This window comes from Magallana gigas, chromosome 2, assembly GCF_963853765.1.
Source record: "Magallana gigas chromosome 2, xbMagGiga1.1, whole genome shotgun sequence".
Taxonomy (NCBI): Eukaryota; Metazoa; Mollusca; class Bivalvia; order Ostreida; family Ostreidae; genus Magallana; species Magallana gigas.
This window is the reverse complement of record NC_088854.1, coordinates 50,053,509-50,067,905: the sequence shown is the minus strand read 5'-3', so window position 1 is coordinate 50,067,905 and position 14,397 is coordinate 50,053,509. Positions and strand designations below refer to the sequence as shown.

The window sequence follows — 14,397 nt, the reverse complement described above, 5'->3', positions numbered from 1 at the left end:
AAATCCTAAAAATGGAAAAACCACGTGACTTATCACAACATTCACACATGCACTCATTCATACATACAGCAATGCGTTCTATCAGCAATGCGCGCTGATGAACATTAAATAAATAAATTAATATGAACTGTGACATATAGGATATAAAAACGCTCTTAGATATGTAAGTTGCCACGGCGCAGAGGAAGTATGGTGATGCTAGTAAACTAAGGGTCCCGGGTACAATTTTCGCCATGGCCGGTTTTTTTATGTGTTTTTTTTTTTCATTTTTCTTTCTAGAACAAAAACCATTTTAATACCTTTTCTTTCATAAAGTTAATACATTTTGTTGGAAATTAAGCACACTACTGAATTAAAATTTCTTTAATGGTTTAAAGGTGGCTTAAAGGTAGCTTAAAGGTGGCTTAAAGGTGGCTTAAAGAAGTTTGGACATTAAGGACCTATAAGTTGTCCTTAAAGGTGGCTTAAAGGTGGCTTAAAGATAGTCTTTAAGCTGCCTTTAAGCCACCTTTAAGCAACACATATAGCTTAAAGGTGGCTTAAAGATCGTCTTTAAGCTACCTTTAAACACCTTTAAGCTATCTTTAAGGAGGACTTAAAGATGGTCATTCATCCTGTGATTTTAGCTTTTTATATCATGGATAGGCAAACGTTTTATTATTTTAAAGTTTTTGTTGAACTTTGAATTACTTGTTTGATACTGATTTATTTTTACTTATGTGTTTTGTATGGTTTATTAAAACTGTGATTAGTTAATTGAAACATTTATGCAAAGTTTCCTCATTTTATCGTGTTTCCCACCGCTAAGATGGCGAGATAGTCGGGAAAACCGATAGAAATTATCAACAACTTACCAGATAGGCGTTAAGTATCTTTATATACTTCTATCTTAAACAAATCACAAAACGTGCGTCTTGCGCTCTGCAGACGATCTCTCTCTCTACCTCTCTGCGCATGAGCGAATGCATCCGGTGCCCGATGAACTCGCCCCCGCACTTATAATAGTGGGCAAAATCACCACACTCCCCCCGATTTTAAGGACCTGACCCCCGATATTACAAAAACAATGACATATTAATTAATACAATTTAAACCCCTATGATTGACAATACAAATGTAATTACCTAAAACATTGTGTTTTACCAGTACTCATAAAAATAGATATTAATTGTTCATAAATCATGACCAAATAAAAAGTCACTGTCAATCAATCACAGGCAACGGCTGTCCGGAATGGGAGCACGATGATCCCAGACCCTCTCGTCTCTTCTGGCGGTCCATGGTCTCTCATCCATAGCGATCCTTTCGCTCGGAACAAACTTGGAAGAATGTAAAAATATCCTGGGAGGATACACTGCATGTAGAAAGGCAGACAATCAATATTTCTGGCCCAACTGCTTAGCGAAGAAGGTGCGGAAGTTCTTCGTCACCGCCTCTTCAAGGTGTTCCAGGGATTCTCCGCGTATGGTCGCAACCAATTGGTAGACCTTTTCAATATGTTTAGGCGTCATTGGTCGGCCAACCCCACATGGCAGGTATGGGCTGTCGGTCTCCACTAGTATTTGACCCTGTGGAATCGCCCTAACGCCTTCCTGTTGGGTATCCAACATGCTTCGGACCCTTTCGCTCACCCCAAAGTACACCGGCCTCCCGGTATCTATCCAGAGTTTGATCTGTGCTTGGCCCCCTAAGAAGCAGTGCAGGTAGATTGGTGTCTGGATAGACACACCCAACCCATCTGAAAGAGTTATGCAGTCTTGGGTGGGAACTCGACTGCAGCTGTCCTCGTCTGCACCTCTCAGATGCAACACCATATTGGAGAATGGATAAACTCTGCGGAAAAATTCCGCAAGGATGAACTTTTGCTGGGGGTGCTGTTCTTTGACAGAGTAGTCCAAGCCTATCTCTCCCACAGCCCAGCCCTTGCTATTGCACAAACACATGGTAGCCGCCACATCAGCCCTTGTTGCTCTATATGCTTCCTATGGATGGATCCCCTTCGCAATCACCAACCCACTCTCTAACCTCATTGGGATGCGGGCCTCCTCCATTCCATAAACCAAGCACCCTCCGGAAATGGTGACCGGCAATAAGGAGGGTCGGCTGTCTAGGGCCGCGGCATTAATCGCTCCTGTAAATTTAGCTGGCATCCGTCCAGGGTGCCAATGGCAGTCCACCATCGCCAACTGGTGACCAGGCAACTCATTGGGATCACTAGCAGGTAGTTCCGCTTTCACCGGCACACGGTGACCCTCCTCTTCTGGCTCCTGAACCCCCTCTCTCGACACAGAGATATCTGATCGAGAGCGAAAAAAAATAGGTATTCCATCTACCCTTCTTAACGGCAATGTTTATCCCCATTGCCATCAATCTTGGATGGACTAGTAAAGCCATATGGCCGATTCTCCCAGCAATCAGCCCACTACTTGGGCTGTCAAGTCCAAAAAGTGTGAGACCCTGTTCACCACCTCCTGCACATGCCTGGAGAACGTCCAGTCCACTCTCCCCAGTCGTCTCATAGCCCACGTACTTAACCTCTCCAAGGACTGTAATACAGGCTCTCTCTGGTGTGTTTGAAAAACCTCAGCGGATAGATCCACTAGGAAAGACACAAACTTCTCAGGAGTATGTGCCCCTCCAGCATGGCCCCTTCAAATGTGGTAAAGCATTGGTGTAGCTCCCGAACATGTCTCCCCGCAACTGTGTACAGCGCACTTTCTTACTCCCCTTTCCCTCTTTTCCTTTGTGTGGGCTCTTTCCTGACAAGGACGCATACTAACTTCCCGATCTGAGCCACTGCTCTGGCTCGGATCAACAACTGTCATACTGGCACATCATCGAACACATACAATTCGAATTGCTCCTCCATCGCTGAATCTAAAATTAAAATATAACATTAGCAAATAAATTATATCCGAGAACACTCGGAAGCCAATTTTATAACTTAAAAGCTCTGGGATTTAATAAATGCTGATAACACTCAGGGAAAGTATACCGAGGTATCCTTTCTGCAATTTTAGCAGTAATACCCACACATTCCGGATGAAACCAGGCTCTGCAGGAATCAAATTGCACCATTAACCCTTTCCATTTAGTTTTTTACACACACAATATGACTTCCGTACCTTTTTCTGACCTCGCTTTGGCGGTTTTGCAAAAATAGTTTCATCATGCTTAGTAATACCCTTTGAATGAGATCTTGTACCCCTAGATGGTCCATGGTTTCCTAAGTCTCTCCTAAGTGGCAATACCTGCAGGGTCTTTGGCGGAAGTACTATCTGTATTGCTTGATCCGCCAGCAATTACCTCGTCATCTGGATAATCATCCAGGTCACTTGGCGACTTACTTTGCCGTGATCTCATGTAATCTACCAACCACTTTGGCAATTTCCGTGCATCACATTTCTTTAGTTTGTCGTGATGCATAATCTTGACCTCCCGACGTGACTTCATAGCAAAAAACCTACTTTAAATTGATGTTCTCTGGCTCTGATATCATAATCCCGCTTCAGTGTTTTTTGTGAGGCTTTTAACTTTTTCCTGGCAATCTCATGTGACTTTTGCAAATTTCACATATTTCTCTAATTCTCCTTCCTCCCCATATTGAAAATCATTGGAATCTGAGAGTGGATACAGGAAAGTTGCCGGTGTAATGAATAATTATGACCCCCATCGAATAATGACCGGGGGTCATTTTTCGACGTAGAATAATGACACCCCACCCCCCGGTCATTATTCTACGTAGAAAAATGATCCTTTTGCCTGAAGAATAAGTGTCATTTTACAAAAATGAGCACACTCTACATGAAGAAAAGTGACCCCTGTAGAATAATGACCCCCTTATAAATTAAGGTTTTTCAGTATAACTTTTTATTATTTGTGAAATAGTCTTTACAACATTGTAATTTGTACTGTAGTTTACAGAAATTAACAAAAATTTATAATTCATATTCAAATCAGAGACATAAATAAATGTTTATTGGCAATAAATGAGTAAACACGATACTGTTCATGAATTATACTTACACTGACGATTTTCAACTACTACAAACTACTGGTAATGCAAGTGCATCACCCTGAATTATTGATGAAACCAAAATTATGAAAAGTTTACTCTATTGTTAGTCATGACAACAATTAGCAGCCACTTACAGCAGCCATTCAATAAGGAAAATCGTTAAAGTACTGAGAGTACTCGAACAGAAAATATATTTTACTTGCTCATCGGCATACTTTAATTAACATCAAGATGATTAATACATTAATATTTGTAGGAGCATTGACAACTTTGGAGGCAGTAAAGATCGTGTGATCAAGATCAATGGAGATATAAACCTCTCGGAATTACCTGGTGGTACCCGTACAGCCCAAATTTGGAACCAGGAAATAATAGCTCTATAGGTCTCCTGCACTGCCCTGTAATTTGTTTGATGAACACTATAAAGAAAAAGGAGATAACGGCCCACCATTCACCACAATATCGGTGTGAAGAGTTAAAAAAGTTCTAGTGAGCTAAATGGACACATTTAGATATCATAATGATAGAAGCCCTCAGACCCTTGTTATTGATATTAAGAAAACTCCTCTATTTAACGCGTGTGTTTTCAAGTTCGCGTGATCAAAATCAAGGGTGATATAAACCTTCAAAATGAGCTCTTAACCCCTTAGAAATAATCATTTATTATATTCAGTCAGTGTTTATTATCTTTTTAAGATTTACTATAGTCAGGTACGCTTCACACATTTGCTCTAAAAAAAGTATATTCATGATCACAAATACAACATTAAAACAAATGTTTAGAATATCGATGTAACAATATTTATTACAGGTACATGTTCGTAGAAGAAAACAAAACTAACGTAAAATGTTTTTAAGGTGTTATATACCTCCGCTATTAATTTTACCATATATATTGTTTTTTTTAAAAAAATCGTTTTGATTTTTATTAAAGTCAATACCAAGAGAGTCTTATGAAACAAAGTTAAAGAGATTAAGCGCTGCTATATTTCTCCAAAATTGACAATGTGTGTAATCATGATATGAAGAAAATTAGACAAAGTGACGAAAAACCAAAACTTTATTATCGCAGCATAGAATTAAAAATATTAAAGGTATATGAAAATAATAGTTAGTTATATGCAATGTCAAATCATCTTACAAAACAAAGTGAAGCGCTGCTTTTTAGTTCAGAAGAGCACTTTGTTGTTTAGGTTTGTAAAAAAAACTGCTTCAAACAGCAAGAGTTATCTTTCTTTATCATGAACTATTGAAGATTTTACGTACAGGTTTTAAATTACAAATAATGTTTAATTTTTCATAAACGGTTTTCTTTTTTAAATTAGGATACGATAATAGTAAACGGATTCATATGTTTTAGAATGAAAAAAAATTCAAACCAGAGCTTTTTGTTATATATATAAAACACATAAAGGGGATCAAATGAATGATCTTCTAGTAATAGGTATAATCTCAAAATAGGGATATATATCGTCTTGAATAAAATGTGATATTGTTCTTTTGTTCTTTAATTATGTTTCCCCGTATTTGATCTTTTAAAATAGAAAAACATGACTTAGTTTTAAACATTTGAAATGTTATAAGTTTCAAATAATGAACTAAGTCTACAGTTTGCAATTGTCTTAATATGTTTTTCCCAATTCTAATTAATTTACCTTTGTGAACGAGCGATTAAGAGAGAAATAAAAATTGCCATCTAAAGTCTACAGTTTGCAATTGTCTTAGTATGTTTTTCCCAATTTCAATTCATTTACCTTTATGAACGAGCGATTCAGAGAGAAATAAAAATTACCATCTAAAGATTCTCTGGCCTAAACCATCATACACGTATTGTTGATGGACTGTACAAGTACATATAATTAAGGTATATTTGAATAAAAAAACCAAACAACAATGCATTGGAGAATGTGAGAAGGAGGGGGTATAGATATTCCCTCTTTCAATTTGATCAATATGATTAGTTTAAATTTCTTGTACTTTTTGGTAAAACAGTTCTAACTTTTTTGCGCCCCCCCCCCCCAAAAAAAAATTGGGGGTTCAGTTCGTTCCGTTCAAATTTCATCTTTTGAAATTTGAAATAAAATAAATGTCGCCGTACAGCATAAACTGGGGCCCCATACGTACCGCCTACCTTGTTGCTTGATGTCCTTGTAGCCTTAATAATTAGGGGTTATCCGAAACAAAGTGAGAATATTTTCTACGGAAGTTATCTCTCTTATCAGATGGACATTCAACCTTAAAAATTCACCAGGCTTAAGCTAGCAGCCACTAACAGCAGCCACTTTTTTGACTGAAAACATTTGAAATAATAAAAATAGAGAAATTGAATATTTAGCATAGTTTAGTACCATAAGTTCATTTTAAGTACCATAGCATTTTCTTACGTAAGATTAAATATTTTTATAGAAGGGTGGGGATAAAAAAAATACGTCATTTAAATTAAAATGTATCACTGGTATGTTAGTTCCAGCAGTTTATTTCCACACATTTGAAGAGTAATGGTTCTTTAACGATAAAATTTTCATGCAATTGCTAAAATGTATATTAGTTTGTTTAGCGCTTATTGTGGGCCGACCTTATAACCTGTAGTCATAATTTGAACAAGTTGAATCTACACAATTAGAGGATGCCAATACTCTAGTCCATTGATTTTCATATCAGAGGTCATGCAATACATATCGAGTTTTATATATAAAAAAGTGGTTAACCATTTAAACTTACTAGACCCATTAAAGCTCCAGGCCCTTCACGATGTCATATGATAGTACGTGTTATTTCATGCAATCTCTCTTTTTTTCCAAGATTAAGTTATGACAAGAAGTACGCGCAAAATCCTATTAGGTAATTTTTTTTATCTAAAATGTGTCTGTTATAATCTTGCTTCATTTATACGCCGACTCGATATATTCCAGAATTTGAAATGTGCAGAGAAGCTTTCATATGCGTAATGGCTAAACTGGCTTAAAGAATTGGCAACATTCTCTTTGATGTGAACCCTTAAAAATATGAAACCTGTTGAAATATGTTTCAATCACAATTATGGCACGATTTAACATATCTAAAATGAATACAATTACCGGTATAATATATCAACATAAGACATATTTCATTTTACTCTACTGAATTCAAAATCCACTGATGTTCCCGAAAATTGACTGATATTGTCTGACATCTACTGGACATCCACTGTACCCCACTGTACATTTCACTGACTTCCACTGTACCCCACAGTACGCACCTACTGACTTCCACTGTACTCCACTGTACCCCACTGTACAGAGCTACTGAACAGCACTGTACCTCACTGTACAGGCCACTGAACAGCACTGTACCTCACTGTACCCCACTGTACAGGCCACTGAACGGCACTGTACTTCACTGTACCCCACTGTACAGGCCACTGAACGGCACTGTACTTCACTGTACCCCACTGTACTTTTTAATATTAAAGAAAATATTTAATTATTTCCGTAACCTATAAAGTGTTTGCTATAATATTGTCAACAATCTATTGCAAAAAAAAAAAAGAAAAAAAAAAGAAATATGACTGTACATGTACTTGTTTCTGCCAGACATTAAAACTCACTCAAAGTTTTACCGGTTTTTATTATATAAAAATTATATTTTTATTATAATATTATTATATTATTGTATCTTACTCCCCTCTATGTACAGATTAACAAAAAATTATTACTTCAGTGATCTAGGACCAAAGATGAACTCTGGTGTCATTATAAATGGTTCACTTTAGATTAACAAAATTATTTAATTGGTTACCTAAGGTAACCTCTGTTCTCTTTATTGGTGTTCAAAGTAAGATGACCACTAGTCTCCCTACAGTTGCTTCTGGTGAATTAATCTCTATCTTCAAAAATGCATAAAGGTCAGACCTCTGGCCTTTTTTTGGATATTTCACTTAATATGATCAATGGTCTCCCTATATAGATTAATAAGGTTATCATTTCATTGATTTAGGACCTTGGGTGACGTTGGGTCTCCTTATTGAAGTTCCACTTAAGGTTAAGGTAGTCTCCTACAGTGGCGAACTTTTAGTGATTATCCATCTTCAAAAATGGCATTAGGTGAACTTGGTCATCCAATATATTACCAAAATTATAACAACACTTGATTCAGGACCTAAGGTGATCTCTATTGATATCGTTTTTATAATGATCCCTTGTTTCTCTACAGTGAATGGCTTCAGGTGAATCTGTATCATTAAAAATCTATAAATCTCTAGGCACGTAGCATCGTTTTTGAAAGTGGGGAGGGGGGGGGGGGGCAGAGTCATCCAAAAAATCTTAAAACTCTTGACAAGCAAAAATAAAGTTCCCCAAAGTCTTCAAAATCCTAATCCGTGGGGGACTGGGGGGGGGGGGCAGCCCCCCCCCCCCCCACTGATGCTACGTGCCTGGATCTCTAATTTCCCTATAGATTAATAGAATTCATAGGTCCTAATATAATATGACCTCTAGGCATATTATGAATATTTTACTTAAAGTGACACCTGCTCTATTAATTACCGAATTATTTTTCTCTCTTCATATTTAGGACCTAAGGTAACCTCTGGTCTCAAACGAACATTCCACTTAATTTAACCCCCGGTCTCTCTAAAATGACTGACTTCCAGTAAATATTAATCTTGTAAATTGTCATAAGATGACCGGATGACATCTCCCCATTGATATTACACATTAGGTGACCCCTGGTCCCTACAGTGGATCACTTCTGACGAATCTCAATATTGTAACTTTTGTTTCCGTATTGATTAACAAAATGATTACGACATTGTTTTAGGACGTAAGGTGACCTGTTGTCTCCCTATGGATATAGAAAAAAAGAAAGTAGATTTACATTCTTATCTTCACTTGTAAAAGGGTTCCATTAGTGCTCGTTAATACACTCATTTTGGAGAACTATTTTCGGATGACCCAAGGTCCTAGTTGAGCGTACGTTTTATCCTTCTGCGTCCTTTTCATTCCCCTCCAGACACAAACACGCATCAATATTTCAAATGACCTCGCACTGTTACCAAACCTGAGTAGTGAGACAACTTACACGTTGTTTTTTATCTCATACAAAAATTCAGCTCCTGTCCCGGGCGGAAACGCTCCAAATTCAAAGAGAAAATCGGGAATTATTTCGCGTCAGCCATGTTTTGACGTGAACCTTCGATGATGAAATATAGACTGGCAATGCCTGTCTAATATGCGCGATATATATTTCGTACGATAAACAGAGGACCAGTCTACGATGAAATACTGTTATGACACCTGCAAAGGCTGTGTGTTCGAATCTCGCCGGAGCCAAGATTTGTTCTTTCTCTCTATTTCCTTCTCTCCATTTTTCTTTTACTTTCTAACTAAAATATTCAAAATAAAGGGGTTGTTGGACTGAAGTACAAGTTGAAAACACTCGCACATTAAGATTTAGACAAACACATTCTTTAATTATTAGGGTCTTCCGTCTTCAGCGGAAGACCCTTCTATTATTCTATTGTTTCTTTTTCACTTTTCTTATTATTAAGGACTTCCGTTTCCAATGGAAAACCTTATTGTTATTGCTTTGTTCCTTTTTCCCTATTCTTCTATATTATTATTTTTTTTCTTACAAATTTTGTGCACGCAAGATCTCGAAAACTACTCAATTGATTTTAATGAAACTTGTCGATCTAATAGATGACGATGTGAACCGTATTGCAATTTTTTTTTATTGATGACGTCACTTTAGGTTTTGAGATATAGTCGTTTTGTCGATTTTCAAAAAGGTATTTTGTCGGCAGTACTCCTTTTAAACTATAGCAGATATACACTTGAAATTTTCAGTGATGGTAGACGGAAGATTGAAATTGTGCATGAAGGTTTAAAATCATTTCGATCGCAAAAAGCGCCGAAGCTCGCCTGGACCCCAAAATTGAGAGTAAACAAATATCATCATTTTTTCTGGTTTTCTTTGTTTATCTCTTTTCTGAATAATATTTTGTTAAAACATATAATGTTGAATTTTTTTTATATTTATAAGACCTTTTATTTGATATCAAGACAAAGGGGCTGGCCCCTCAAATTAGGGGACCAAAGGGCTCTAAAGTCTTTAATCTATAGCCCCTTTACTGAGATATATTTTGTGAAAGATTATAGAAGCAAAAATGTTTATCTTACAGTTATGTATCCAAGCAGTGTCATGATTTTATAATGTGAAACGTAATTAAGGTTTTTAAGGGGTAAAAAATCCAAAACTTTGATCACCGATATCTCAGAAAGGAAAACTATTTTGAAATGCAGTATAGAAGAAAAGATACTCAAAATGATCTACTAAACAATATTGATTCTTCAAAATTTCGTTAAACGACCCCTATAAGGAGATAAGGGATCGGCCCCTAAAACGTTTTTTTCTGAGATATCTCAAGAATGGTAACAAATTTCTATACACTTGTTGAACAAAATATCTTTAAAAGTAAATGACTTTTCATTTGATACGAGGAAAAAAGAGGCTGCCTTTCGAATTAGAGATCTAAATGTTTTCAACCAAAGCTCATACATCTAAAACAAAATAGTATCTGGCCCTTAGAATGTAGACCTTTGTCTTATATTTTAAATCACGTTTAACCGTTAAATAGCAAAACCAAGGTCGTACATGTATTTCATGTTCTAAAACACACGGAAGACCTCATCGTTGCTCGCAACGAGATCGTGTCTAGTTATTATTATTATTTTTTTCCAAATTCTGTGCACAAGATTTCTCGGAATCTATTCGACCGATCTCAACCATTTTTTCACAGATGTTAGGACGTGATCTAAACTTCATAGATTTTCTTAATTTTTTCGTAGTCACTTCCGGTACCCAATTGTCGGCCATTTTGTAATTTTTGACTACCCATTTTGTGCAGCTATAAACTCGAAAACCATAAGAGATATGAATAAGAAATTTTCCACAGGGCGAAAAACCATCTTTAAGCAAGTCCTTAAAGGTGGCTTAAAGGTGACTGAAAGGAGCTTAAAGGCTATACAACCTTTAAGCCGCCTTTAAGTCACCTTTAAGCAAGTGCTTATAGGTCCTTAATGTCCAAACTTCTTTAAGCCACCTTTAAGCCACCTTTAAGCATCTTTAAGTGGCATTTACGCTCTCTTTACACTGCCTTTACACTGTCTTTAAGTGGCCTTTAAGTCAATATTGATCAAGCTGAACAATAAAAAAACATATATTAAATGCAAAAGCTCTTTTATAGAGATGGGAGGGGGTCATCCGAGTGATCATATAATTTCCAAGGAAGGGGTGGGGGGGGGGGGTGTTCCAGGCGGTTTTAATCGTCGCTCCATTAAACACAGATCGCTATCATCAGCACCGCTCCGATGGACACAGATTGCCGTTATAAAATTCTTTATAATTTGTTGGGGGTTTCAAAATTATTGTAGAGATGAGCGCAGTCTCTGTATCTTAATATGTGCATAAAACTAATTAAAGTATGTTTGTTTCCTATTATAAATTAATCGGTGGAATCTCTCTCTCTCTCTCTCTCTCTCTCTCTCTCTCTCTCTCTCTCTCTCTCTCTCTCTCTCAGTTCATCCGGTTATTAAACAAAATAAAGATAATGAACCAAAAATGAATGATTTAATTTGATAATCGGTTTAAGGTTTGTATTTTTTTTTTCAATTTTCATTATTTCTAACTCTGCTAGATCTGCTAGATACATGTTAAAGATGAAAAGACTCTCAGCTGCCTTTGTTATATCGGGCAGGATATTACTGCTTTGTTTGTCTAGACATAGTTTTGTTCGTTTGTGTATATCTAATTAGAGTCTATTGTTTGTCCAACTTAAGAAAACCCCTGGAACTAACACAGAATATACAAGATATACACAACAGTTGTGTCGTGTGCCCAGGTGCATGTTTGTGTATATCTAATCAAAGTCTATTGTTTGTCCAACTTAAGAAACCCCTGGAACTAACACAGAATATACAAGATATACACAACAGGTGTGTCGTGTGCCCAGGTGCACGTTAGGGTTTCTAAAGGCGGTAAATCTTAGTATGTACGGGTATACGATAAGTCTAGTGAATAAAAGTTAATTTACATTTGTAATTCATTTTCAAAGTATTATTTCCTAGCTCTTGGTTTCAAAGATGTAATGTCTACAAATTAACGATACATGTATGTAAGAGTAAAATCTTGAGGCTAATTAATTAATGTACCGGTGATCATAAATAGGGGTTGATTATTTAAATATATGTATAAGGGTAAATATGTCAAATATACCCGGCCTGGCACATCATACAATTGTATGTATAAGTCATTTGCAATTGCCACATGCAGTAAATACGTCACCGGTAATTGGTAATTTTGTTTGTTATAGAATTGATAGTTTAAAAATCATGTACATACAATTACATGTAAATATTTAAACATATTGGAACGGCGCCGCGATCATGAAAACCGGGAAATTGCGGGAAATTGAACAAATACTCTAATAGTATCAATGCATTTAATAAAAGAAATGATTTCATTTTCTTTCTTACATTTTTATAGCTATAAATTAGATGAAGGTATATCTACTCGGTTTAAATTTATTAACTAAGAAAGCCTACTATAGTGAACCTAACGGTTTCCATTTAGGTGTAATATATTTTTGTTCACTGAAGACCAAGTTCCGTATTTCATTCTAAATACATGCATGCATGTAATTTATAAATTAGATATAATTGATTGTTACAAACTGAATGGTTTGTCAAAATCTTTTCAAGTAAACACATTCAATACAGTGATTCAATATCCACTGATATATAGGATATAAAACGCTCATACATGTGTAAGTTACCGTGGCGCAGAGGAAGTGAGGTGATGCTAGTAAACTAAGAGTCCCGGGTTCAATTCTCGCCGTGGCCGATTTTTTTGTGTTTTTTTTTTCATTTTTCTTTCTAGAACAAAAACCGTACGCGTTTTAATACCTTTTCTTTCATACAGTTAATACATTTTGTTGGAAATTAAGCACAATATTGAATTAAAAATTGTTTAATGGCTTAAAGGTGGTTTAAAGGTAGCTTAAAGGTGGCTTAAAGAGGTTTGGACATTAAGGACCTATAAGTTGTCCTTAAAGGTGGCTTAAAGGTGGCTTAAAGATAGTCTTTAAGCTACCTTTAAACACCTTTAAGTTATCTTTAAGGAGGACTTAAAGATGGTCATTCATCCTGTGTTCAGGATAGGTAGACGATAGTTTGAAGTTGTGCAACATGTAGTTGTTTAATGCCTGTTGCGCCATTTCTTGGAGCTCGCCTGGGCACGAAAAATGGGTACGAATTTTCATTCAAATTGTTCACACGTTTTGAATTATATCTTTTTATCAGTTGATATTTTGTTTAGACATATATAACAAAAGTGGTAGAGAATCAAAAGTTCTTTCCAACAAAATCAAGAAAAAGGGGCTGGCCTTTTTTATTAGGGGCCAAGGCACTCGTAAACTATTACAAATAACTTAAACACGATAAAGATTTTGTAATGCATTATAGAAGCAAAGTTGTTGATCGTACCAATATCTATTAGAAAAAATTATTGCCACGCCCATTTATTACGTAATTAGGGATTTTTAGGGGCCATAGTACTTAAACTTTGACGCAATATAACTAGAACAGTAGAAATATTTTGTTAGACATGATAGAAGAGAAAATGTTTGAATTTATGATTAAAATCGATTCCTATTATCAAAACACGAATTTCTGTCCCCATTAAGGATCTAGAGGGCTGGCCCCTAAAATATTCAACCATTTGTATCTCAAAAATGATCAACAATTTTAAATGAGTGTAAGAACAAAAAATGTTAGTATTCTTAAGACCTTTTCAAAGAAATCAAGGAAAAGGGGCTGGCTCCTTAGATTAGGGGCCAAGGCACTCGTTACCTCTTTTACAAATAACTTAAAAACGATAAAGATTTTGCAATGCATTATAGAAGCAAAGTTGTTGATCGTACCAATAACTATTAGAAAAAATCATTGCCACGCCCATTTATGACGTAATTAGGGATTTTTAGGGGTCAAAGTACTTAAACTTTGACGCAATATAACAAGAGAAGTAGACATCATAGAAGGGAAAATGTTTGAATTTATGATTTAAATCGATTCCTATTATCAAAACACGCATTTCTGTCCCCATTGAGGGTCTAGAGGGCTGGCCCCTAAAATATTCAAACATTTGTATCTCAAAAATGATCAACAATTTTAGATGGGTGTAAGAACAAAAATTGTTAGCATTCTTAAGACCTTTCAAAGATATCGGGAAAAAGGGGCTGGCCCCTTTTTTGGAGGGGAGGGGGGGGCAAGAGACTCGTAAAGTCTATTACAAATTACATAAAAACGATTAAGATCTCGTAATGCATTATAGAAGCAAAGTTG

At 36.2% G+C, this 14,397-nt stretch overlaps 1 protein-coding gene across 1 annotated transcript; it reads right to left on the bottom strand.

Annotated features, from left to right (window-relative positions):
* Positions 1-1,376: 1,376 nt before the first annotated feature.
* On the bottom strand, positions 1,377-1,943 carry LOC136269501 (uncharacterized metal-dependent hydrolase HI_0454-like). Its single transcript, XM_066072034.1, has one exon. It carries the CDS (start codon positions 1,941-1,943, stop codon positions 1,377-1,379), a length of 567 nt encoding a protein of 188 aa, XP_065928106.1.
* Between the last annotated feature and the right edge of the window lie 12,454 nt (positions 1,944-14,397).